Source organism: Sus scrofa, chromosome 1, assembly GCF_054392235.1.
Source record: "Sus scrofa isolate SSC_HxYL_T2T_F1_AM1 chromosome 1, Sscrofa_HxYL_maternal_Yorkshire_Landrace_v2.0, whole genome shotgun sequence".
Lineage (NCBI taxonomy): Eukaryota > Metazoa > Chordata > Mammalia > Artiodactyla > Suidae > Sus > Sus scrofa.
In genome coordinates this window covers 123,566,059-123,593,148 of record NC_139383.1, presented here as the reverse complement: position 1 = coordinate 123,593,148, position 27,090 = coordinate 123,566,059, and the positions used below count along the sequence as shown (strand labels likewise).

Below are 27,090 nucleotides of genomic sequence, written 5' to 3'. Positions count from 1 at the left end.
CCTGTCCGTGTTTGTTTCCGGCGTTTCAATAAAGCTCGATTCGGCTAGAAGAAGCCCTGTTCTTCCGGGAAAATGGCGACTCCCGCTCATTCGCCGGAGTCCCTGCCCGCCGCGGATCCGGCGCCCGCAGCGGGAGCTGTCGCGGACGTCGAGTGCCCGCCGCCTCGCCAGCCTCAGCTCCCGCAGAATGTCCTCGCTGCCTCGCGGCTTCGAGCCCCAACCTCCCGAGGACTTGGGTCAGCGGAGTTTGGCAGAGCTGCGGGAAACGTTGAAGCGCCAGGAGAGACTTTTGCGCAACGTGTAAGCCTGGGTCCCGCGGAGTCACCGCCGGTCTCCTTGGGTTCGGGCTAGCCGGGACGCGCCCCTCCCCTCCCCCACCCCGATCCTTTCCTCGGAAGGTGACCTTGTCACAGTCAGCTCTTTGCGAGGTCCGCGGGCGAGTAGCCGGCCTACAGCCGTAGAGCTGACCGCGTCCAGCCAGGCATGGAGCGCATGTGGGATGGCTTCCCGTGCTCCTCCTCGTTTTACGTACTCAGCTTCTGTGTCGGTTTTCCGAACGGACGGTCTGTATCCCAAATTTTTTTGCCTTTGCCCACCACCCCAGTCGTGCCCCAAACATCCTGTCAATTTCATCTCTAGATTCTCTTTTTACAGGAAGTGGGAAGAGGGGAATTAAAAAAATGGCTTATAGGCAAAGAAAGTTTGGCTAACATTTAGATGATAGAGTTAATGGAATTTAGCAGAGGATCGATATAATGAACATGATTTTTTTTTAACCTTATTTTAGCAGGTTTGTGCAGGATAGTTTTGAGGGAGTAAGAGGCAGAAGACAGTAGGAGAATATTTTCAGAGAGCCTCTCGACAAGGAGGTTTAAGAAAGTGAACTAACTATAAGGGTCATTGTAGGATTGGGAAAATTACATCAGATATGGAATAATTTGATGTGTAGTTGACAGAGACGGCTGAAGTTTCTTGCCTGTACTGGAGGCACTAGTAATAAAAATAGAAAAGTTGGGGAGGGGAGTAGATCTGAGGTTGATTTCACTTAGGGGAGCTGGGTTGATAGAAGTTGATTCTATCAGGTTAAAAACTGGAGAAGTGGTCATGAGGCTTAAGAGAGAAGAAGGATGGGAAAATAGAGGCATCCTAACTGGAGAGGGATGTTTAATAGTTAGAATTGGGGGCATGAATATAGTGTCATAAAGAGTAGAGGGCATGAGATGTAACTTTCCCTCCCCATTTATTGGGTGGCTAAAGAAAAGAAAATCAGAAAAGGAACTTCTATCACTCAGCAAAAGGGACAAGTGATCACTTGGGAGCTTCCTAGTAAAGACAACTATTTTGACTTCGTGAGAATGGTTTTTTTTTTTGGTTTTTTGTTGTTTTTTTTTTTAAGGGCCACACCATAGCATATGGAGGTTTCCAAGCAAGGTGTCAAAACAGAACTGTAGCTGCTGGCCTACAGCAACACCAGATCCGAGCCACGTCTGCAACCTACACCACAGCTCATGGTAACGCCGGTTCCTTAACCCACTCAGAGGCCAGGGATCAAACCTGCGTCCTCATGGATACTAGTCAGATTCCTTTCTGCTAAGCCACGAAGGGAGCTCTGAGAATGGGTTTTTAATCTGTAAGTGGCAAATTAACTTTTTGTTCTCCAGACTACTTTTACGCTTAAGCATCCTGAAGAGCTCTTGTCTTATATGTGGTATATCTACTGATATTTATCATTGCCTTAGGAATTACAAGTGAGCATCTTTAAAAGACAAGTACACACATTCTATTAATCCTCAGAGCAGTGGTATCATCACATATGAGGTGGCCTCTGCAAACCTTTCCTGTGCTGATGGTAAGCAAAGGAGAATGAAAATGGCAAAGAGTGTCTTAGTGTTATATAGTTTTGACCCTGCAGGTCCATCTACCTACCCTCCCCAGGAAGGTCTTGCATATCACACGTCTAAAAATTGCTAATTTGGGGGATGTCTTTTAATGAGTATCATATGCTTAAAATACTTTTGCTGAAATTCTAATTAGATGAGACATATGAGGCATATTTCCTATTCATGCAGCCACTTGTTTTTTTTTGGGGGGGGAGTATTTGGATAATGATTCTCTTATTTCATTCCTAATTGGGGCCAGTTGGAAATCAGATTTTTTACTTAAAGATCAGCTTTTCTCCCTTTGAGAATAATTCTTTGTCTTTATATCTCAAGTTTAAAAACAGGGCTCTCTCACATATGCCTGTTCTTTTCCTTTTGCCAGAAAATTCATTTGCAAATTGCCCGACAAAGGTAGAAAGATCATAGACTCTGTCGCCAAACTGAAAGCTGCCATTGAAGAACATGAAGAAGTTAGAGGGGGAAGTGACCTCTTTCATCCCGTTAATTTAGACTGTAAGTGGAGGACAAAAGCAAGTACAGTTGTTGATGTGGCAACAGATACGGCCCAGAATTCTGACCAGATACTTGATACTTCATCACTAGTTCCTGGCTGCTCCTCTATAGCTACCATCACGTCGTCTCAGACAACCTCACAGCGGGGCCTGGTCCATCCTACTCATGGAGGCAATGCTGAGGCCCCTGAGCCCGAACACTCAGTGAGCAAGTGCCCACCTTCCAGCAGCAGAGCCGCTGTGCCTTCCTCATCTGAAGCCAGTGAGCGACTCCCTCAGCATCACATTTCAAGTCAAGTAGAGGATCATTCTAGCAGCTCGGAGAACCTGTTTATTGATAGATTGCAAAGGATCACTATTACAGACCCTGGTGAACATCACTCAGAAGGAAACCCGAGTCTGGAGAACTTGACTGGCCTTTGGCGTGGGCCACAGAAGAAGCCTCATTACATGGAAGTGTTAGAAATGCGAGCAAAAAATCCTCTGCCCCTACCACATAAATTTAAAACCAATGTGTAAGTACCATCGGAAGCAGGCTTGTCACAGGAGCATAAAATTATTCAACTCCAAAATTTGGTGGACTTGGTGTGAGAACTGCTTGTACTTAAGAATGAGCTTATTGTGGAAATAGTGAAACTAGCCTGGCTGAAGTGGAGGATTCATGTTGAAAATGCTTTAGGTTTTTTAGCCAAATAATTGAAAGGTTTTCAAAAGCAGATGGAGTATTAAATTTCAGGATCCTTAGGGAATATTTCACATTAAACACAGAATTAGAGAATTCATTATGATTTTTTCCAAACCATCTTCTGGCATATAGCTTCCCTTTTGATTAGACTATAAGCTAAGGGGAGAACAACTGCAGGAGCTGATGGGCCTTCTCAGTAAAAACTATTCGTGTGCTCATTGCATGTAAGCTGCGGGTGCTGTGGCTGCATAAGAGTAAAGATTCTGCTCCTCATTTAGCATCTAGATAAGGATGCTAGGCTTTCACACTTAGAAGAACATTAAACTGTATAATTCTAAGGGGAAAGGAGCTGAGAAGGGATTAAAAAAACTGGAAATAGATTTGGGCAGGAGGGGCAAATTAACCCTGCTTCTAAATTCCTTGTCTTTTTTTTTTTTTTTTTTTTAGGGCTGCACCTGCAGCATATGAAAGTTCCTCAGGCTAGGGGTCAAATCTGAGCTGCAGCTACCAGCAACAGCCACGTCAGATCTAAGCCAAGTTTGCAACCTACACTGCAGCTCACGGCAACGCCAGTTCCTTAACCCACTGAGTGAGGCCAGGGATCGAACCTGAGTCCTCATGGATACTAGTTGGGTTCTCAATCCGCTGAGCTGCAATGGAAGCTCCTAAGTTCCTTGTCAGAGTTTGGTTTCTGAGATCTCCGGAAAAACAAAAGCTCTTTGAAGAGAAAGGCATATTGTTTACTTATATGCAAACAGCATGTAAATTAGAGCAGCAACAATATCAAGTCAAGGAGTAGATGTATAAGAATGTAACACAGATACACAGTCCAGTCACTACTGCCTTTCCTTTTAAAACTGAAACCCTATAGGTAAAAATACCTAAAACCAATTTTAATTGTTATAGAGACTTTAAAGTTTAATCTTCTAAAGGATTACTTTTTTTTTTTTTTAAAGTAAACTTTGATTAAATAATTGCTCATCTTGTGTGTGGTAAAGTATGTTTCCTCACTTTTAGGGAGACATAAAATGAGAAGCATCATCTAGTCAATACATACAACAGAGAATACACTGGTCCTGGTTCTGTATTATGGTCATTTAGCTGGAAGTGGAGGAGGGTAAGAGAATATCACTGAGGGCTCTCAGGTGATATTTACAAGGGAGACAGACAGAGGTGCAGTTATCAGAAAAGGCTGGGCCTTGATGAGTCAGCTCAGATGGAGGTTGGAAGGTGAGATGAGGGTGTCCTTTGGCTCCTTTCCTGCTCTTCCTTTGGCCTTCTACATGTTCTTCTGGATGCTAGAGGCTGCCCCTCATCTGCTGCTAGCCCAGGTCAGATTTGCATAGCCAGTTACCTGTGAAACCTGACCCTGTTGGGGTTGTTTTGTGGCACCTTAGGTTTATCACCTATGAAGGAGAACTCATTTCTTCCCGTAATGCTTTTTCCCATAGCCCCTCCGTCAGTAGTGCCACCACTTCTTTCTTTCCCTCCTTTCCTCATCTGCTGTCCATGAGGACCTCACTGTATATTTCCTTGACCTTCATCTCTAATGGTTTTTTTTTTTTTTTTTTTTTGTCTTTTGTCTTTTTAGGGCTGCATCCTTGGCAGGAGGTTCCCAGGCTAGGGCTTCAATCGGAACTGTAACTGCCAGCCTATGCCAGAGCCACAGCAATGCCAGATCCGAGCCATGTCTGTGACCTACACCACAGCTCATGGCAATGCCAGATCCTTAACCCACTGAGCAATGCCAGGGATCAAACCTGAGTGCTCATGGATACTAGTCAGTTTCGTTAACCACTGAGCCATGATGGGAACTCCATCTCTAATCATTCTTATGTCCATTCTCTCTCCTGTCAAAGTGAAGGTTCTCATCCCTCTCTCAGGCCATAGCTGGTGTCTGTCTTGATCTTGTCTAACTCTACCAGTCCGTCCTCTCCACTCCTGCCCAAATGCAGTTTGTAGAAGGTCAGCCTGAATGTGTTACACAGACTAGAAGTGTGCATTGTGGGCTGGCCCTGGCCGAATCTGGCCACTTTTCTTCCTCTCCACCTCGTGTGCTTCCTGTGCTGTAGCCTCTTCACTCACTTCCTGCTGGGACGCCCTTCCCTTTGTTTACATGCTGAGTACTTACTATTCGCACCCCTCAAATCGCACTCTTTAGAAGGTCTTCTGGCAGCCTCCCTGTCTCCTATTACAACTGGCCATTTCCTTCTTTTTTTACTGGTGCACTATGTGCAGGCCTCTGTCCTGGTACCTGTGATATTACACTGCACTGGAACTGTTTACAAGTGTCTTTCCCTCCTGGACAGTAAGTGCCTTTGTACATGTTACTGAATGAAAAAATGAACAGTATTCAGTTATAAGCTTTGAAGAAAGACAGGAAAGGCAAAGAGTCTATCTATCTATACCTGTTACCTGTTAGAGCAGTGAATTAGCAAATTACTCTCCCCAAAGATGCCAATTTAAATATTTCTCTCTTTTGAGGTAAATATGTCAAAGGAAAGTTATCTGTACAGGTAAATAGTGGTAAATGCTTACTATTACCTTTGTAGAAAAATTCACTGCTAAGGTGAAAGACCACTTTGTGCATGTGAGTGTGTATCTATAAAAAGAAAATAGTCTGGTGGTTTAACCTAAGTGTCCCCTCCTTCAGATTACCTTCACAACAGCATGATTCAGTAAGTCATTGTCAGGGGAGAGGGTCCCCTATATCCTCAGAAGAGAGGCGGCGCCTGGATAGGAAGCATCTGGATGACATCACGGCAGCTCGGCTTCTGCCACTACACCACATGCCCACACAGCTGCTCTCCATAGAAGAGTCGTTGGCACTTCAGAAACAGCAGAAACAGAGTTATGAGGTATTTAGAGTATTATTTATTTGCATGTTGGATGCTGCTTCCATAAGTCAGAGTTTACTCCAGGTGGTTCAAGGAAAATGGGATTTAGTAGAAGGGTCAGGTGCTAGCCTTGGTCAGCTTATGCCATTAGTTGCCAGATGTGCACTCCAGCTTGCAGCCTTGAGGTTGCTGGAACTGCAGAGAATAGCTGGAGATGATCACAGCTACCTGCACCATCAAAGTGCTATTTGCCAGGAAGCGTGGGAAGACTGCTGCAAAATATCACATCTCTGAAAGCCCAGACCCTCAGGTAGCAGTAGCATGGCTTCTAGATCTTCCACCTTGAAAAACTCCAGCAAGAACCTGTCAGTGGTGCAGTTTAGCCCAGAACCCCACTGAGAGAATCAGGGAAGTGTGATTGCCAGGCTTCTGTCTCCTGCAGTACAGGGAGAGCATAAGATAGCTGGGGAAATAGTGTGTATTGCCAACACACAAGTGGACACTGCACTTAAAAAGCCCATCTGTGGGCCCTTGTGACAAGAGAAGAATCTTCTTTTGGTCACTTCATTTTGAATAGCACTTTGTTCAAAGATCTGTGTGTTCTGCATAGAACTTTAAATATGTATGTTGAGAGTTTGTGTACAAAATAATGGGATGGGAGAAAGTAAGTGTGAGGAGCACAGGGAGAAAAGAAAGCAGCCAATATACTTAGTGATAATTTGAGCCTTTAGGAAAACAGCCAAACTTCCTAGTATTGCTTGGAAGGATGAATCAGGCACCGTACAACAGTTAATACAAACCTAGGTTGTTACTCTGCCTTGGCTTTTTATAAAAGCTCAGTTGGCAGGGATTGGTATTTTCAAGGCCCTCCTTTTTAAAAGCCAGTTTTCTCCCTCTCAGTGCATTAAATCATTGCCTACTTTTAATTAAGCATTGAGGAATTGTTTTTTTAAATTCTCTATTTGATCCCACTGCCTGTCTGAAGATGTTTTGGGGTTGCATTGAACCCTTCAGTTAGAAATTGGTCTCCTTGGTCGAGCAGTAGTAGCTGCCACTTCAGTCCCACATACCCATCCATCTGTGGCCTGAGGAGTGGGGAGAGCATGAGACAAATGAAGAGCCGTGTTGGAAATGAGCGTTGCCACCCCCCATCATTCAGTGATGACTTCCTTGGGTGTCTGCAAGCACAATGACAGTGTCTCAGACTGACCTGGACTTTTTATTGTATAGTAGTTGTCATGGGAATTAATTTGGAGAGGGATACTTAGTTTTTAGCATTCACTTTTTGATTTTCATTGTGGCATTGAAATGTCACTCTCATGCCTAGAAGCGATGATTTAAGCGAGGCAAGAAGCTTCTCCCAGTGGGAGCATCAGTACACATTAGTGATTTTGGATGTTTGATAGCTCAAATTTTGCACACATACTTGAACAGGTATCGTGTTTCTAATTGCGATGCTAAGCTGATGCTTCCATTTCTCACAGAGGTGGGGTGTCTCCTTGTACATTGTTTATTCATGGAAGTGTGTCACCACCACTGCAGCATCTGATAGCTGTCCTCAGCCTCACTGTGTGGCATCTGGTGTCTGTAGCGTCAGTGATGTGGAGAGCACTGACTGCACCAGGATGCCCATTTATTTCCCATTCTGTTGTAATGACTTCCCATTGAAAAATTGTAGGGAAAAGATGTGTGTAACTTTTGGCTTCACTTTTTGTTTTAAAGGAAATGCAAGCCAAGCTCGCAGCCCAAAAATTAGCTGAAAGACTGAATATTAAAATGCAGAGCTATAATCCAGAAGGGGAGCCTTTGAGGAAATACCGAGAAGTAAGGGATGAAGATGATCATCAGTCTTCTGACGATGAATGCTAAAGATGGGACTTGGATCGTCTACGAAGTCTCTGCCTGTTGAGATCCCTTATCTCACATCAGCCTTTCTAACAAGTATCAAGATCAATGTTGGAGCTCGTTGAAAGAATTGCAACACAAAGTTACCCAAGGAAGCTATAAAAACAGCCCACTTTCAGAAAATAACTTTCATGTGCTTGAAAAGTTTAATATTTGAATAATGTATTTAATCACATTGTGTTCAAGTTTTGGCAGTATGTCATGAGTTAACTGGTCAGATATTTTATCGAATGGTAGAGCACGTTTTTTTTTTCCCTCTAAGCCAAATGAAAGCAGGTGACTAACTGCCTTTTTCTTATTCTTACCTCTCTCAGATAGCATTTATTACATGTCTTTTGGTGAATTATTTCGATGTCCCAGGGATTACCTAAAATGAGTTACTAAAATAGAGTTCCCTCCTTTTTTTTGCATAATGAAGGGAACAGTCTAGGGAATTTTGTGCACGTTTGCATGGGGCTGTTGCAGAATTGGATGTGAAATACCAGGGAAGACACAGAAAATGCTTAAATGTTTCCTTCTTCTGTCTTTGCTTAGGAAGAGTATTTTTCTTCTGATTAGGAATAAGTGGTACTTAGCTGATGGAGGGTGGAGAACCTTTCTAGATGACCAGATTTGCCTGGATTAACATGAGGTCAAGAAAAAGTCTAAGATGACTGATGTAGGTGAAAGGAATAGTTGGCTTTGGCCTGATTTGACTTCATTTTTTTAAGAGATGATAGGTTCAATTTGATAAGAAACCCAAAACATTTTTTAAAAGCTGCGATTGGTTATCAATATATTGCTTCTCCCTCCCGTCACCAAAAGAGGCTTATGTGGGCTGCAGAAACCTCAATCTCATATGCCATTTTAAAGGATGATGTGGTTGTCTCCAGAAAAATCGACACCTGTGTTAGCCAAGATTTCTTTGTCTAATATGTTAGCACCTTTAAACAGTGTGGAAAGAATAAAGTCTTATTCAGAGAAACTCCAAAATGCTAATGGTGATGCTTTACTGGTGCTTGATTAAATGTTAACTTTAAAAGAGAATTTTCATCTATGAAATTTGAATGAAAATACATTTAGGCAGATGTCCTTGCAGTAGGAGAGACTCAGTTCTCTGCCATGTCCTCCCAGGAGTGAGCACTGCTTCCTACCTCCCTTTTGCCACCTCCCCCTCCAAAAAGCAAATGAAAAGTATACACAGAATAAATACATATTGTTTCTGGAAAGCTAGGTAATACGGAGGGTTCACATGCATGTACACGCAGTCTCCTGAAGTCCTACCCCCAGGAGGGCCTCTGTTAACACTTGGATACATGTTTACATGCATACTTCTCTGTGCATAGCTATACACTTACATTTTTAATAACGCAGTCACACTATACACTGGTTACCAGTATTCTGATCAGTATTTTGTAACCATTTTCACATATAAAATATTTTGCATTTTAGATAGCTGCAGAATATTCCATTTTATAAGTATACTGTAACTTTTAAAAGCAACTTGTTTCACAATTTGTTAACGTAATGTAACTTGAGAACAGTGGTGCAATCAATATCTTAAAAGTATAATCACACCGTATAAAAGTGACTTGTTTCCAAAAGGTACAGTCCTAGAAATGAATTGCTAGGTGAGAGTCTTAAGTCTTTGAGAATATCAGTCACTCACCACAAAGACTCCCTGAATACCCTCTAGCAATATATCAAACTTGTAGAATTGCACGTTGCTATTTAAAATACTTGCAAATTGAATAATTACAGAATAGACTACCTTTACAATGTGTGTTTCTTTGATTACTAGGGAAGGGTGAGTGTTTTTTTATGTTAATTGACCGTTAACGTTCATTGTTTTGAGCATTGCTTATTCATATCTTTCCCATAGTCCTCAGGAGAGTTTGCCATTTGTACTGGTTTCTAAGTTTTTTTTTAAATTGGGATGTCCATCTTTTGTCATATGTTACTGTTTTCATGTGTCACCTGCCTTTTAATATAATCGATGGTGTTTCTGAGTAGAAGTTGTTTTCTTTGGGCACCTACTTTTAAAGGTGTGTTAGAGCATGCACCCTCCCTACCCCAAGGATGGGTATGGATTTATCCTTATTTCCTTTCAGCATTTAAAAATTTTCACTTTTATACTTAACTTGAATTCAGAAGGAAAGTTTTAATCCATGTCAAATTTGGAAATATGGTTTGAGGGGAAATTTAATTTTAAAACATTTAAACTGTAATGATATAGAATATTAAATTCTATGTCTTTGTGTCTTGGATCTATTTCTGGGCCTTCTAGTTTTTCCCATTTTAATAATTATGGCTTTAATCACTTATTATTTGGTAGTACAAGTTCTCCCTTGTTCTTTTAAATTTTGTGAAACATACAGAAAAGTACATAAAACAGAAGTGCAGTTTAGTGGAGCTGTGTAGCAAATAGCCACGTAATCACAAACCAGATGCAGAAAAGCTACTGCCAGCTCTCTAAAATCTTGTGTCTCTGCTAGGCTCCTCTCCCAAAGGTACCTACTATCCTGACTTTATGGCAATACTTCTTCCCTTTTAAAAAATGGTTTTGCCGGTTATGTGTGCAATGATATGGTTAGTTTTGCTGACTTTTGACTTATAAAAATGGAATCATACTGTGCATTGTGTCTGTGGTCTTTCACTCAGCATTGCTTATACAATTCACATTGCCTGCAGATGTAATTTACTCATTTTCTTTGCTGTGATGTACCATTTCATCAATACCACTTTATTGTATTATTGTATTATTTTACTGTGAGGGCACTTCTGTGTTGTCTTCAGTTTTTGGCTGTTATAAGTAATGCTGCAACGAGCATCTTTGTGCACATAAACACATTTCTGTAGGGTATTTACCTAGGAGTTTAACTGCTAGAATTAGGAGGTAGACTTATCTTTAACATCTCCCCTCCCCATGTATGAGAGCTCCAGGTCAGTACCTGATATTGCCAGGCTTTAATTTTAGCCAATGTGATTTTTTAAAGTGACATTCATTGTAGTTTTATCTTGCATTTCCCTAATTAGGAATGGCATTGAACATCTTCCTATGTTTATTGGTCACTGGATTTCTTTTTTTATTTTTATTTTTATTTATTTATTTATTTTTGTTGTCTGTTGTTGTTGTTGTTGCTGTTGCTATTTCTTGGGCCGCTCCCGCGGCATATGGAGGTTCCCAGGCTAGGGGTTGAATCGGAGCTGTAGCCACCGGCCTACACCAGAGCCACAGCAACGCGGGATCCGAGCCGCGTCTGCAACCTACACCACAGCTCACGGCAACGCCGGATTGTTAACCCACTGAGCAAGGGCAGGGACCGAACCCGCAACCTCATGGTTCCTAGTCGGATTCGTTAACCACTGCACCACGACGGGAACTCCTGGATTTCTTTTGAAAGTACTCATTTCAATACTTTTTCTGTTGTGTTCATGTCAGCTGTCTTTTATTCATTGTTTTGTATATATTCTTGATACTAATCATTGAGTTACATTTGCTGTAAAAAACTTCTCATTATTTTTCATTCTTTTATAATTAGAGTATTTTGTGTCTTTTAAGGAAATTTTATCCTGAAGCATGAAAATATTGTCTTTTAAAATCTTTTCTTTTAAAAAATGCTTTATAGTTTTGCCTTTCCCACTATGTTTTCGATTCCCTGTGGAATTTGTTTTTGACTATGTGAGGAAGTGTCCTTCTGTGCAGCCCTTGTCCTGGCACTGGGCAGTGCCCTTCTGCCTTGCATCAAATATCTATATGTTTATGTTACCTTCTGCATCCTTTCTATTTCTCTGTTCCATTAATCTATTTGTGCTAATATTACACCACTTTATTTATGATAGTTTTATGATAATGCTGAAAGAAAGGCTGCCATCCTATTCAAGAGTGGCTTGGCCATTTTTGGCCCTTTGCATTTTTAAATTTAAATACATTTTAGAATCAGGGTGCCATGTTCTATAAAACAAAGCAGGATATATATATATATATATATATCTCCTTGGTAATGCAAATCTCCCTTTTCAAAAAAATACTTGATAATCTTTCACTAATTTTTTGTTTAGAAGATAGGAGATTTGGAACTTTTGCCATTTAGAAACTTACACTTTCAATTGGAATGACTAGTTTTAGCCTATACAAGTTAAATTAAAAATGTGGAACACTTTTAGTTTGAATATTTAAAGTAGTGTGCAGTTTTGATTGAGAAGAGTTAGGAATCAAGAAAAAGTGGGTTTTTTTGGTTTTTTTGCCTTTTTTTAAGGGCTGCACCCTAGGCATATGGAGGTTCCCAGGCTAGGGATCCAATCAGAGCTACAGCTACTGGCCTATGCCACAGCCACAGCCATGCCAGATCTGATTCACACCTGCGACCTACACCACAGCTCATGGTAATGCCAGCTCCTTAACCCAGTCAGCGAGGCCAGGGATCAAACCTGCAACCTCATGGATACTAGGATTCGGATGTTTCCACTGTACCACACAGGAACTTCCATAAAGAATTTTTTTTATATAAACATTTAAACCAGGAAAATTGTGTGTATCCAGAGTCATGAACTCATACCTTTAATTTTCAAGGAATTATGTTGAGAAGAAAGTTAAGTGCTAAAGTTTGGGGCTTTACCTGATCTGTGGAAGATGTTATGAGGATTAATCTCATTATATAATAGTCATCTAAAGGGCAATTTTCATTTTTAGGGCCTGGCTCTAATCCACATTGCATTCTCTGGGGAGCCAAGAGCTGTGAGTCAAGGTGGAAGCCTGTAGCTTGTGGAATTCTGTTTCCTGTAATGGGGATGCTGGAGTGATTTGTTCAAGGGCACTCAGAGGCAGCCAAGAAAAGAACCCAGCCTTCAAGATTTCTGGGCACCAGACTGCATGGCCTTGCACTCGAATACCACAAATCAAGGTTGCCTCTGGGCTTTAAAAAGTGTTAATGCTAAGCAAGAGCTCAGGTTACTCTGAGGGTATGTGTTAGGTCTCTGTGACACAGACTACAAAAGAGCTTTTCTCCTGATAATTTTTGTATTTGGAAGTTTTATTTTTAATCATCTTACAAGTGGGGACCATTTTGGTCACTGCTGGTGTCTTGGCTCTTCCCTCCTCACTTGGTAGTTGGCTGCATGAGCCTTTTTAGGAGAAGAGATGCGAGAGAAGGTGATACTAGGTACCATGCGCTTTATTCAGAGGATCAGGTAAAAATCTAGCTGTTGACCCGTTGCAGGCTTCCGGACCACTGACAACACTCAAAAGAAAGTAAAGTCATCAGGAAAAAAGAAAAAAAAATTCTGCCTTTGTAAAGGAAAAGTTGAGGGTGCCTAGCTAAATAAATGCAAGGATTCTATATCCAGCTTTTATGAAGAGCATATAGAGTCATCTACAAAATGTGGCAAATTGCGTTATTGACTAGCTCTTTGACAGGGAGGGGAGGCTTAGAGCTATTATTTTAATTTCTGGCTAAAGTGAGGAAGCTTTGATACAGGGCCGATGAAATAAACCTTGTGTTGGATAATACTGAACGAGAGCCAGACCACAAATCAGAAGTGATTCTGAAAGCACAGCATAAAAGCCTGAACAATTAAATATGATCTATTACTTCCCAGATGATTTTAGAAAACTTGGAAATAAAAAAAGGCAAAAAAAAGACGGTAAGCCACTGGAATAGCATTAGATAATTTGATTTAGGATTTAAATGCCACTATTTCCTTTGAATCCAGTGGGAAGTTATGTACTCTCCCAACCATTTAGTCCATAAGATGAGGTCAGCAACCCCTTATCTAATGTATGGGGTATGTTTTGAGAGAACAAAATTTCAAAGTGTGGTCTTTATAGAACACTTTGAGGTCTAAAAGAGCTTCTCTATGAAAACCTTATTGTAACGATGGTAACAATTATGATTGAAGTAGTTTAGGAGGTACCTTTTGGCATCTGAAGCAAAATGTTTTAAAATCACCACCATATGAAACTTTTAATTTAGTGTTAAAATTAACTGAAAACAATAGAGACTCCCTACTAAAACTATTTTGACAAGGGGAAATTAGGACGTTGAGCTAAGGAGAGAGATCAAGCTAAGAGATCCAGCTTCATATGAAAAAAACTTCATATTATTAAAGCAAAGAATGAGAGTTATAAATCAGGTCCTTACTCAGAGCATACAGAAAAGCTCTTTGAAACATGGAGGCTCAGCTTGGTGCTTATAAACTCGGTCCAAAAATATTGTTAGTAAATAATCCGTTCTCTTAATCAGTACCACATATAGTGGTATTGAACTAAATAGCTCTTCTAGTGAGTGTGTTGTAAAAATGAAAGCATATCTTCTATTGATTATTTAGATGTTTAATAAAGATTTCCTCTCCCCTTCAGCTACACTGAGTAGAGTCAAAATGAAGCACATCAGGAAACTGTAACTGGCAAGAGAAGGCAAATCTTATCTCAAATTAGCATCTTTAGTTCTTAGGGAAGGAAGATTAAATATAATTTTTCTACATCTTATAAATGGGAAACTTGAGGCACAGAGAAATGTGGAGACTTGCCTACAGCTGTGCAGCTGATTCTGACAGAGCCAACTCTTTCTGCCCCTTCCACTCTCTTAGCCTCATGTGGAGTCTATTTATAATTACTTAGCACATTTTGGCAAAAGTACAGAAAAAGCGACGGAAATCTATTTCCCAACGTTAAAACTATAGAACTATTTAATTTCCTTAGGTCATCTTAACTAAGGTAACTAGGTTCAATGACTACAATTTTCCTGAAATAAAAATGGATAATGTATAGAATAGATGATGGGCTTCTCATTTATTTGTTTGTCCTTTTCACTGTCTGGCCTGGTTTGTTTTGACTGTTCCCACTTTCACAACTCCTCTTCCTTCAGTCCTCAGCAGATTGACTTCCACTGGCTCATCACACCTCTTTCCAGCCCTTCTGTGGAACTCAGCCTTCTACCTGTGTCCCCTCCCAAGATAACAAGGGTCTTGGGGCTTGAACATCACTGTTGGCTAATTACCATCATTAATAAAAATTCCATGAAGTCTAATGGCTTATGTGAAGCAGGTAGACTTGAGTGGAGTAAACCTTCCTTGAAAATTCTTTTTTTTTTTAATTAGGTAAAATTGTGCTGACTAGAGATTGGTATTTGCCATTTACCTCTACAAGGGTTAAATCCTGAGCCACCATAGCTGCTGACCTTCAACACCTCCTGAGAGGAGTTCAGGGTGGAGATCAGGAGTGAGGCACTCTATTCTCTGGGAAAAACTAGCAGAAGAGGTCTTCAGATGGTCAGATTATTTTCAGGAGAATATGTTACCAGCCCAATTCTTGCATCTCCTTGTATCTAGAAAAGCACTAAAATCCTTCATGGTGGCATCTGCTCCTTATGACTAGCAGTAACCGTCTACAAAATGTGGGCTGGATAGCATGTACCTCTTCTTTCACCCAAATCACATATATACCGACCTTCCCCCCATTTTTCCAGAGCAGGTTCTCAGAGTTCTCTGAGATGCTGTCTCCCAGACTATAGTCATTTTGCCCCAAATAAAACTTAATCCTCCACTCTCATGTGCATTTTCCCCCCGTGGACGTTAACATAACATTAAATTAGTTTCACGTGTACAACAATGAGTCAATATTTGTATCCATTATGAAAGGATTACCACATTCAGTCTCATTAATATCCACCTCCATACATAGTTACAAAAGGTTTTTGTATGTGATGAGAACTTTTTAAGATTTCCTTTCTTAGGACTTTTCAAATATGCAATACAGCATTATTAACTATAATCACTGTGTGGTACATTTTATCCCCATGGATTACTTATTTTATAACTGGAAGTTCCTATCTTTTGACTCCCTTCCCCCATTTCATCCTCCCTCCCCCTTAAATTCCTTTTGAATTAACATGGTAATGATGTGTCTTGTGACTACAGCATGGTTGGGGGAGGGGCTGATTTTGCCCTTCTTGGTTCTCTCTCTTTTTCTGGGAACAAGGACTTCTCAGAGTTTCCTGGATCTTCAGCTCTGTCGTCCTTTGGCAGGAAGACCATCTCCACCTGCTGCTCCCTCTCTCTCATGTGCTGCTCTGTGATTCCAGCCACCTCTGTGATCAGTACTTTCAAGGAATTTGTGAAGCATGGACTGGAGGAGTGAGGCCTCTTTGCCTTCCTCTGGTAAAGTCTCTGGTTTTGGTATTCTTGAGACTATCATTTCTCAGATTGCCTCTTGTGCCTGGCTTCTTAATCATAAAAGAATAATGGTTTAATTTATTGTCCAGGGTTGTAATCAGCATTGTTATTCATAAGACCCACCTCTCAATCTTATCCAGAGGAGTAGTCTAGACAGCTATGGTTATGTGTAGGTCTCAGTCCATGAGAAGTAACTCCACTTAGCCTTTTCCATCTCCAAAGAGAACACACTGAGAGCCTTATTAGTATGGTGGTGTGGGGGGGGGTCCCTCAGATAGTTTATGGACAAAAGGAAACCATTTCTACTTGGGAATGTTGTTAGGATTAGCCTGCCTTGCCAGTGGTGGAGATTCATGGCAGCCTTGATCCATCCCTAAAGTAGCACTGCTCTAGTCAATGACCTCAAAGTTCTGTACCACTTCTTCAGTACAAAAATTTATTTAAAAAAAAAAATTTAGATTTTCTATTTGTTAAAGTCAAAATTAGATTTTTGGATACTGATGGATGGAGTCACAATACGATGTCCATGGTTCAGGGTCCTTTCCCTCCTCCCATCTATGGCTGTCATGATCTCCTCTGGGAAAAAAGCCTGTTTGTCATGTTAGAATCTGCATTCTCTTAAAGAGAGCAGAATACCAGTAAACTCTTATTAATTTCTCAGTGGACAGCAATTCATTGGATGACTTTTTCTTGGAGGAAAGTAGGGCTTAAGGGGATAGGAGATGAAATAGGCAAGTGTTAAGGGAGGGAAGAAAGGAAATGGAAGATGGAGAGGAACAAGGATGGGCAGGAGACCTGGATGCAAGGAAGCATAGCTTGCAAGAGTGGTCTATCTCTCCGTCTTTAGCTCCTTTCCTCCCATTTTCTCTTGAACCCACTCCAATCAGGTGTTTGTTCCCAATGTTCTACCCAAAAGCTTTTGTCAAGACCACCAAGGGCCTTCATGTCACTCAACTCAATAGTTAAAGCTTGGGTTGACTTTTTCTTGACCTCTTGGAGCACTTGGCATAGTAGATCTACCCTTCACGTTTTTTTTGGAAACACTTATCTTGGTTTCAGGAATACCACTCAATGACCACTTTTACTTAGTCTTCTTCACAGGTTTCTCCTCATCATCCCAATCATGAAACATCTACATTCCCAGGTTCTCTCCCTGAGCTTCTCTACCTATGCTCAATCCTTGGCCAACCTCATCCCACCTTGTGGTTTTACACTTGTTGATAGATCATGACTCCCAAGCTCTCATCTCCAGAACAACTGCAGACTCATATTCAGCTGCAATAGGAGTGCTCTGAGTAGAGTTCTGGACTCCTGGACCAGGAATCAGGGTATGATGGTGGTGGCAACAGAACTCTTGCTTTGCTATTAATAAAATGAATATTCTTATCAGTGGCACTTAACTTTTGGAGACTTGAGTGTCCCAGTTTCTAAAATGAGGGAGTTAGAATGGGTTAGCATCTCCCAAAATATCTGTCTTGGGAGTTCCCATTGTGGCTCAGTGGTAATGACCCCGATTAGTAACCATGAGGTTGTAGGTTTGACCCCTGGCCTTGCTCAGTGGGTTAAGGATCCAGCATTGCTGTGAACTGTGGTATATGTCACAGTCACAGCTTGGATCTGGAGTTGCTGTGGCTGTGGTATAGGCCGGCAGCTGCAGCTCCAATTCTATCCCTGGCCCAGGAACCTCCATATGCTGCAGGTGTGGCCCTAAAAAGACCCCAAAAAATGTCTGTCTTAACACAGAAATCATGAGCAAAATGGGATGTGATGGTTCAAGAAGGTACCCTGCCCTGTTGCCTTGGTTGTACCTGGGGCCTCCTGCCTCCTCTCGCTGCTCCCACCCTTGCCCACATCACAACATAGCATCCAGCATGAGTTTTTAACGACATCTCAGATCAGGTCATTTTTCCGCCCCAAGCCCTCCAGTGGCTCCCACCTCACTCAGAATAAAAGCTTAATTCCTTATGATGACCTACAGGATGCCACATGACCCCACCCTGGCTGTCTGAAGGGGCACACAGGCCTCCCTGCTGCTGCTGATGCGTGAAGAAGGCTTCCACTAAGAGCCTTCACAGAGCAATTCCCTCTGCCTAGAATGTTCTTTCCAGGGGCCTGGCCCCTCATCTCCTACCAGTGTGTACCCAAAGTCTCCTTATCATGGATGTCAATGAATACAAACTAACCCTACCCCCCGCCTTAGCTGCTTTATTTTTCTCTAAAGGATAGTGTTTTCCTGTTTGTCTATGGCCTGACTTACCCCACTAGAGTGTGAGGGCAGGAGTTTTTATTCGTTTGGTTTATTGCTGAATTCCCAGGGGCCTAGAATATTGCCAGACATAGTGGGCACTCAGTAATATCTTGATGACCGAATGAGTGGGTGAATGAATGAACTTAGAGGAGAAAATGAGCAGATGGAAGAGGAAGCAGGAACTTGGGAGCTGCCCTCTGTGCATGCCTGAGGGCCCCTCCCTCCCACATGGGATCCTGGTGCCAACTCCCCAGGGCCATGATCATTTTCCAGAGAAGGCGTGAGGCTTTCTCAAGGTTGCTCACTGTTAAGACCTGCATCTGTTTTTCTCCAAGTAAAGTGCCCTTTTCAATTTCCCATGCTGCCTCTCCTATTTGCTCTGTTGGCTTGAATTCCAGAGAGCCAGTGCGCCTGGCTTTCCTGGGGGAAAAAGTAAGGTCGCCACGCCTCATGCTACCAGGGTGGACTCTCCCTTTGGTCCTGACAGCAGTGCTGTGACACGCTGTACCTTTCACAGATATTTTCTTTAATGAGGAGAGACGACAGGGGAAACAGAGGGCAAAAAGCATGAGCACAGCCCCGATGACAGCTCTCCTCTGGCTCTTTCCCATCTTCTCCTCTGATTCTGCCTCCACAGCCCCTGCCTGCCCCAGGGCCCTGCCCAGCACTTACAACCCAACCTGAGCCAGCAGCTCAGACCTGCCACTTACTCCCAGGGTAATGTTACTTAATGGTTCCTCATCTGAAAGGTAGGAATAATAAGAGTGGTGTCACTGTCATAAGCTTGTGGTGAGGATAAGCCATAACACACAACTCTTAGCTGTCGCTCCTCTTGCCTCCAGCCTGTCTTTCTGAGGAGAGTTCCCTTTCCTGCACTGCCCACACTCCACTCTCTGAATCACTGCTTCAGAGAAGAGAGGTGCCAGACTGCCCAGCTGGAGCCTTCCCATGGGGCATGGCTTTGCCCTTTGGTCCTGAGGAGTGATTCTAATTTTACATTTCACAGAGGCAGCAGCATTCAAAGAGAAAGAACTAGACATTCCTTCATGCATGGAGGCTGGTCTATTGCATCATGGTTCCTAAAGTCAGGAGCCAGAGTGGAGGAAGTGGGGTCTAGAAAGAGACCAGAGTTGGAGGGATGACAACATAAGCATTCAGCACTGGATGTGCACCTGTGGGGAATCTTGCAGATTTGTCTGGTGGGCCATTAGGAAAAGCAGGCCAAACCACTGGGCAACAGGTCAAAACTGGAACCAAGGGTGAGGCCCCTCCATATAGAGAAGATGGTTGGAGACCACAGATTTGATGCCTAGGGAGAGCACAGGGGAGGCAGAGAAGGATCAGTGACAGACCCATGGGAAGCACAGTAGAGGGTGGGGGGCAGGGCTGACTGGCAGTAGCCTTGGAGTGGACTCAAATCCTGCCCCCACTGACCTACAGAGCTGCCACGTGCATGAATAATTCTTATCCAATGTGTACAGGGCTAAGTGATGAAGACAGACCAAGGTCCTTCCAGGCATGGGGACCAGGAAGATTGTGTGAGGGAGGGAGTTTGAACTAGGCTTTGATATACGGGTGGGGTGTGAACTGATGGGATGAGGAAATGGGCAGACATGGCATTAGCAAACACCAGGAGGCAGAGGATTCAGGACGTCTGAGAAACTGAGAAGGTGGTTAATATCCAGCCAGAGGAAGCCATGGGATAATGCAGAACAGGATTTGAATTCAAAAGCATTTAAAAAAAAATGTGAGTCACAGACTGAAGTCTGGGGAGAATTGGAAATGAACACTTTTGCTGCAGATGCCGAGACGGAGATTAATGTGCAGGACATCGATTAGAGATCCTCCTGGAAGGAGTACCCATGGAAGTGAAGAGACAGTCACAGCATCAGGCCTGGGAGAAGGTAGGGGGTGCAGTGGTCTCACTAAAAGCCTCAGGTGGCCTCCAGGGAGCTGGGAGCTTGCAGAGCCCTGCAGAGCAGTTTCCCTACGGGGGGGTGGGGTGGGGGGTGTCTAGAGGGTTTAAGAGTGGCCACAAAAAATTTATCTCCGAGTCCTAACTCTCTGGACCTGTGAGCTGATTTGCAAATGCAATCAGGGATCATGCTTGAAGATCATCCTGCATGTATCTTATTTTATATTTTTGTCTTTTTGCCTTTTCTAGGGCTGCTACTGCAGCACATGGAGGTTCCCAGGCCAGGGGTCCAATTGGAGCTGTAGCCGCCGGCCTACACCACAGTCACAGCCACTCGGGATCTGAGCCGTGTCTGCAACCTACACCACAGCTCACAGCAATGCTGGATCCTTAATCCACTGAGCAAGGCCAGGGATCGAACCCACAACCTCATGGTTCCTAGTCGGATTCGTTAACCACTGAGCCACTATGGGAACTCACTCATCCTGCATTTAGAGTGAGCCCTACATCCAATGATCAGCATCCTCATAAGAGAAGAGAGGGTAAGATTCAGTGCTCAGAAGCACAGGGGAGAAGGCTATATTAAGACACAGGCAGAGACTAGAGTGACACACCTACAAGACAAGGGACAAGGAAGGTGGACGTTTCCCTGCAGCCACTGGAAGCTGCGAGAGAGTCCTGTAATGGACTCCCTCAGAGCCTCCAGCAGGAACCAACCTGCTGACACCTTGATTTCAGGCGTCCTGCCTCCAGAACGGTAAGAGAATACACTTCTGTTGTTTTGAGCCACCCAGTTTGTAGCAATTTGTTGCAGCAGCCCTAGGAGACTAGTACAGGAGGTCAGAGCTACCTATAACCAGCCACTGGATGTGGGCAGCCCCTGGAAGGAAGACTGGCCTAGGGCGAGACAGCTTTCTGCAACAGGGGCAGTCCCCTTAGAGGGATGACAGCTGAGGGCATTTGTCTGAAACCACTCCTAGCAGCCTGGGGAGTGCGTTCTTCCTTCCTGAAGAGGATTGGGACAAGGTAGTAGTAACAGCTTGTTCTCTGTTCCTCAGTCTTCCCGTCTACGTAATGGGAATAACAGTGAGATCTATCTCATAAGGCTGGAATATAAAGTTAGATGATAGTAGTAGTAGCTAACATTTATTGAGCACTTACCCTATACACACCAGGCATGCTGGTGCATGAATTGACACCTGTATGTTGCATATTGTAAGCACCCAGGAGACAGTACATATTATTGTAGGGGGTATATCCAAGGCCCTACAGCTGCCAGTTTAGAACCCAGAACACCCCTCTGTCTCTAATAGGTCCCTTCTCCGTATGTGCTTAATCAGGTCTTCTTTTCATGAGGCAGGTAGTGTTTTTATGCAGTGAAACAAAATCTGTGCCTCACAAAAGAAATGTTATACTTTGCCTTGTCATCTGAAGGGAAGAGTTTGGAGTTGTCTGAAATTCATTCACACTCTCACAGGCAGAGTCCGTGTGACCAAAGACATTAATTTGCGAGACAGGCCGGGGCAGGAGGGGCAGCCCGGCTAGGCACGGGTCCCCTCCGCCTACAGCTAATTGGCTCTGCGGGCCCCACTCCCAGCATCTGCTGACAAGGCATTCCTGAGAGGGCTGCCAGGCCAGACACTATCGTTTTAAAGAGGACAGAGTGAAGGACAGAGAGATTAGCTGATTTGCCCTCTTAATTATGTGGTGAGCTAGAGACGGAGCCAAGAATTGGATCCAGATTTCTCAAGTCCCAGATGCACTTTTTCATCAGAGGGTCCTGCCACATTCCTTTCCAAAGAACTGCCCCCTCTCTGCATCCCAGGAACACATACCTGGGTTGAGTTCAGGGTGTGTGTGTGTCTGTATGTTGCTGTTCCCTTTGCATTATACTGACATTTAAAAAGAAAGAAACTGTTCTTACCCTTAATAATTGTCCCTTCATGGAGAATAGCATAGATGATACAGAGATTGCTTAAATGCTCTTAACCACATCGATTTTTCAAGAATTTTGGCTTGGCATGTCCAACACCTGAATGCAAGAGCTCCTCGATTGGACCCATGCTTTTTTTTTTTTTTTCCCCCAGAAGAACTTGCATACAGAAACATCGTGCAAGTTATTCATGTTAAAAGGAATTTTCTTTTCCACTCAAAAATCTGAGGTAGGGAGTTCCCGCAGTGGCACAGTGGGTTAAGGATCTCACTGCAGAGGCCCCTGTTGCATGGAGGTGTGGGTTTGATCCCCAGCCTGGCACAGTGGGTTAAAGGGTCCAGCGTTGCCACAGCTATGGTGCAGTTTGCAGCTGTGGCTTGGATTTGATCCCTGGCCCGGGGAACTTCCATATGTGTGGCAGAAAGAGAAGAAGGGAAAAAAATATCTGAGGGAAAATTCACAGGGACACACTCTGGGACTAGGACAGTGGCCATCCAGAAATGTCCACAAGCAAGCCCTCCCCACCCAGAGGGCCCTTTAAGAACAAGGCTGTGGAATTCCACCACTAGAGGGCTAGACCTGAATTAGGCACTGAGCAATGTCCAAGTACAGTCTTACTCATTTCCATGTTTTCAGGCTAAGTTAACACTGCAACAAGGTAATCTGCCACAGATTACTGGTACTGTTACCTACATTAAACAGATTTCTCTGGTATGTACCCCCTTCTTCCCATGTAATTCTGTACATTTATTTACTTATTTGTTTGTTTGTTTTTGCTTTTTAGGGCTGTACCCTCGGCATATGGAAGCTCCCCTCGGCTAGGGGTCGAATCAGAGCTAGAGCTGCCGGCCTACGCCAGAACCACAGCAACACAGGATCCTTAACCTACTGAGCAAGACCAGCAGGGATCGAACCCGCATCCTCCATGAATCCTAGTCAGGTTCATTACCTGTTGAGCCACAAATGGAACTCCCTAATTCTATACTTTAAAACTATGGACAACACATCCACAAAACTAGTTTGCTAACTTTGATCTAACTGGTCACTTTCCACACTGTTTTGGTGATCTTCTGTCACCGAGGGAAATGTCATCCCATGAGGCCCCTTGGGGACCATCCTGCCTGGTCTCCTGTGTCAGCCCCCTTGTTCCAGCCTGGATCTTCTTTGGAAACAGTTTTCTCTACGTTTCTTCTGATACTGGTGGACAGGAGGGTGTTTAGTCATCTTTCCTTCAAAAAGCTAAGGCGTTAAGACACAGCTAGTTGGTTTTTTTCATGGTCCTTCCTTCATTTATTCAGCTGATGTTCCCTAACACCTATTACCCACTGGGCACTGACAGACTGGAGGTCTAATTCCTTGACTTCCTGCAAGTAAGTCTAGTGGGGAATGCTAATCACCTCTGTGGGAAGTATGATGGAAGTGTGCTAGGGAAGCTTGAATTCTACTCACCTTCCCTCTAATAAAATGGTCAACTCTTGCCTTTATGCTTGTCCCCTCAAAAGAGACCATTCTTGCTAAATGACTGCAGCATGTTACTAGGTAATGCTGCATTATCTCAACTATGGGTTTAAAAGGGTGTTCTCATGGGGCTCCACTTGAAAAATAAATATAGTAGCAAGAGGGCAATAAAAGTGCTCTAAGGAAGAGTCGGAGGCTCTTGTACCAAGATATATTGGGTGGCTGGGAGAGGGAAGATGGGGAGCTGAAAGTGGGAGGGTACAGAGTTCCTCTTTGCTGTTATTAATAAACCGAGTGCTTGGCCAAGTCACTTAACTGCTGGGAATTTGAATCGTCCAGTTTCTAAAATGAAGGCATTAGGCTCAGGTTAAGGCCTTTAAAAATATGTCTCTTAAAACAGAAGTCCTGAGAAAAGGGAATTTAGTGGTCAAATGAGTTTGGGAAATGCAGCATAATCCCCCCTCCCTTCGCCCCCTATCCCACAGGAATTCAAATTCACTTATTGTATTAAAGCTTTTGATAGGTCCTAGAGCGAAAAGCCTGTTTAACTTTATTTAACTCAGCATTTCCCAAATGTATTTGCCTGGAGATCCAATTTTATGTAATACCTATTAATATAGAAATGTTAGACTAGATGTTCATTGAAAAGCCAATAAACATTTATTGAGCGCCTACTTTGTGCTAGGAAGTTACCTCTCGGGCTGTGTTACAACAGTTTATGAATCTCATGATTTCATCAATTAAACAGTGTCGATAGAGATTTTTCCACAGATAAGACCTTCTAATTAATCGGACTGCAGTTCCCAGGGTAATTTCCTAGCTTCCAGAGGGCACTATTTAGTATCATTAATGGTTTTTCCCATCAGTGCCAAATTTTTTCTCCACATTGTACAGGAGTTCAAATCAGACTGAATTCTTTTAAAAGAATATAGCAAACAACAGCAGGTCAGCAGTGTTAACCTCATGCTTCTTAACTGCACACTGGATCCTATCAGAGGCTTGACCACGGCTTCAGATGCACAAGTGCTTTTTTTGGAATGTTCACATAAACTTCATTTACCCATGCCTCCTTTCTTTGTGTCCTAGATGCTTTAACAATTTGGGTAAAATTAAGTTAGTTTTGGGAAGGAGGAAATTTTAGAACATGTTTCTTTTATATAGCTGATTAAAAACTAAAAAACCCATCTGATCAGTTCTAAGATAGACTCATTTTGCCTTTTGCCACTTTCACATGAAGGGAAAGGGCATCCCAGGTATCTTTTTCTGTACGAACTGTAGGAAGTGAGTTTTGACAGAGAGCCTGGTTTCCTTTATTTTAAAGTCATCTGACTTCAGGTTTTCAAAAGAAGACAGGGTATGAGGGATTGAAGTAGAGGAAAGGAAGGCACATGGGCTCATGGTGAGAAATACTATCGCTTGTCCTAATTTTGCCTTATCAAACATTAGGGAAAAAGAATAGGCAAGAAGTTTGAATCAGCAAGTTAGGCATTCTGAAATCTGGATTCTGTATTGTTTTTGATTCTGTAAATTTGACCATGCTGCTGACTGTAATGCTCAAATGATAGCTGCTGATAAATATTATCTTTGTGGAGACGTGGGGCATCATCATATGTCAAGTCTGCAGACTAATTTTTAATGCAAGCTCAGCAGATTTTTGTGGCTATGGGCCAGGAATTTTAATGAAAGAAAACATCAAAGATGCAGAAGAAATGAGAATATTAGTCAAGGAAGATACACAGCGATGCTCTCTGATAACCCCTGTTATTGACATTAGAACTCTGTGGGAGCAACTTAAATAAACATCTGGACACTGAGTTTAGACATTTTCAGTGACAAACCCCAGACAGATCTTTTCGACTTGCAATAATAAATATTTCAGAGGCTATATGAATCAACTGAAAATCCTGTTTTCAATTATTCTAGTTTTATAAATAGAGCATAGTTAATTATTCAAGTATAGAATTTCTTTTGAAGATTAGGTGAATTTTATATTTCCTTTGTCCATGTTATACTTCAGTTTTATTATTCATATCAAATTTATGTCTGTGTGTTCAAAAATAATACAGTTAGCTTGCCAGATACTATTAAATCAGAATCCAGCTGAGCTTGATTTTTTTTTTTTTATTATTTTATTTTCAGGAAAGACTCTTTTACGGCCCTCAGCACTGCTATTCTGTGAACTTGTGCAGCATGATCCCCAGTGAAGACACCAGTGGTGGTAAAAGGGGGAAGAGGGACTTCCTTGGTCCCTTTACCAAACTTCTTTGATTGTTTTGAGTTGTTTGGCCATAAGTTAGTCAGGAAAGGAACCAGAAGGACAGCCTACTGGGGATGCTTCCACAGAGCCAAACTGCATGAAAAAAATGGAAGTAAAATAACTAAGAGATGCACGACCAAAGCTACTCAAAAGATCTGTTGACTGCTGGGGAACATACACAAATTATAATATGAATACAGCCTTTCCCCAAGAAGTTGGAAATAAAAAAGAGAAATATAATGCAGTGTGTCTACTACCTGTGGAGAGCCTAAACTCTCACGCACACATTAAACTTTAGCCTCTGTAGTGGACAGCCCTCAATATTTATGACCCACTCAGGCATGAAGAGTGTGACACAGAGAGAGCCTGCTTAGTTAGTGGCTGGCTTAATGACCATCAGAAGCTTGTTATGTGGCACTTAGCAGAATGTGTTTGTGGAGTTATGATGTACATACTTGTTCCTTCCCAACCTGACCAGTCTGCAAACTCAGGGACTAGGACTAGCTCATCCCTGGGTCTGGCAAGAGGATGCCCTTGAAAAACGCTCTGAGGAGTTCCCGTTGTGGCTCAGCAGAAACAAATCTGGCTAGTATCTGTGAGGATGAGGGTTCTATCCCTGGCCTCGCTCAGTGGGTTAAGGATCTGGTATTGCTGTGAGCTGTGGTGTAGGTCGCAGATGAGGCTTGGATCTGGTGTGGCTGTGGCATAGGCCAGCAGCTACAGCTCTAATTTGACCCCTAGATTGGGAGCTTCCATATGGCATGAGTGCAGCCCTAAAAAGCAAACAACAACAATAACAACAACAACAAAAATCTGCTCTGAGTAAGAGATCGTAGCTCTACTTCTAGTTATTTTGGGAGGAGAAATTTTTAGGCAAGGCGCAATATCTCCATTGTCCAGTTTTAAGTCTAGGATGTGATAATAGGGGCCAACATTCATTGAGCTCTTATTCAATACAAAGCACTGGATTAAGAGCTACATTAAAGAACTACATGTGTGTAACATAAAAAGTCAAATAGAACTAGAAGGTTTATAGTGAAAAACAGCAACCCTCTTCACTACCTCATTCCTAAAGCCACTACTTGATTTGCTTCTCAGTTCTTTCTCTCCATATTTCTCAATAATGTGCTTCTGATGCTATTGTTTAATTTTTAAAATACACAGTCTACTGATCAAAGAGTGTGGTTTAGCTCCTATACCCATCCACTCTCTCACATTTCTGCTCCTCTAATCTCACATTTTTGACTAAATATTCAGTGTTTAGGTCTTAATAAATATAAATAGTATTTTCTATTGACAACACTTTCCA

The 27,090-nt window shown here is 42.6% G+C and overlaps 1 protein-coding gene and 2 long non-coding RNA genes across 5 annotated transcripts in view; 2 read left to right on the top strand and 1 right to left on the bottom strand.

Moving 5' to 3' along the window:
- The window catches only part of LOC102160652 (uncharacterized), a 282,960-nt gene that overhangs the window by 57,222 nt on the left and 198,648 nt on the right, over positions 1-27,090 (bottom strand). The window lies entirely within an intron of this gene.
- POLR2M (RNA polymerase II subunit M) lies at positions 68-10,433 on the top strand. Of its 2 annotated transcripts, none has more exons than XM_005659563.4 (4): positions 68-300; positions 2,263-2,907; positions 5,731-5,935; positions 7,637-10,433. In XM_005659563.4, the coding sequence occupies exons 1-4, from the start codon at positions 188-190 to the stop codon at positions 7,781-7,783; spliced, it is 1,110 nt and encodes a 369-aa protein (XP_005659620.1). In that variant the 5' UTR covers positions 68-187; the 3' UTR covers positions 7,784-10,433. The 2 variants fall into 2 exon arrangements, with proteins under 2 accessions (XP_005659620.1, XP_005659621.1); XM_005659564.4 differs by having other exon boundaries at positions 68-563.
- Positions 19,983-27,090, top strand: part of LOC146406339 (uncharacterized) — a 32,075-nt gene continuing 24,967 nt past the window's right edge. The window contains exons 1-2 of the long non-coding RNA XR_014810694.1: positions 19,983-20,122; positions 25,664-25,742. This is a non-coding gene — a long non-coding RNA (uncharacterized LOC146406339). The remainder of the gene's footprint in view (positions 20,123-25,663; positions 25,743-27,090) is intronic.

Excerpts from the sequence above, each read along its gene's own strand:
- POLR2M (XM_005659563.4), top strand. The coding sequence starts at position 188 with ATGTCCTCGCTGCCTCGCGGCTTCGAGCCCCAACCTCCCGAGGACTTG. Across the intron at positions 301-2,262 it reads GAGAGACTTTTGCGCAACGT|AAAATTCATTTGCAAATTGC; the intron begins GTAAGCCTGGGT and ends TCCTTTTGCCAG. Across the intron at positions 2,908-5,730 it reads CATAAATTTAAAACCAATGT|ATTACCTTCACAACAGCATG; the intron begins GTAAGTACCATC and ends CCCCTCCTTCAG.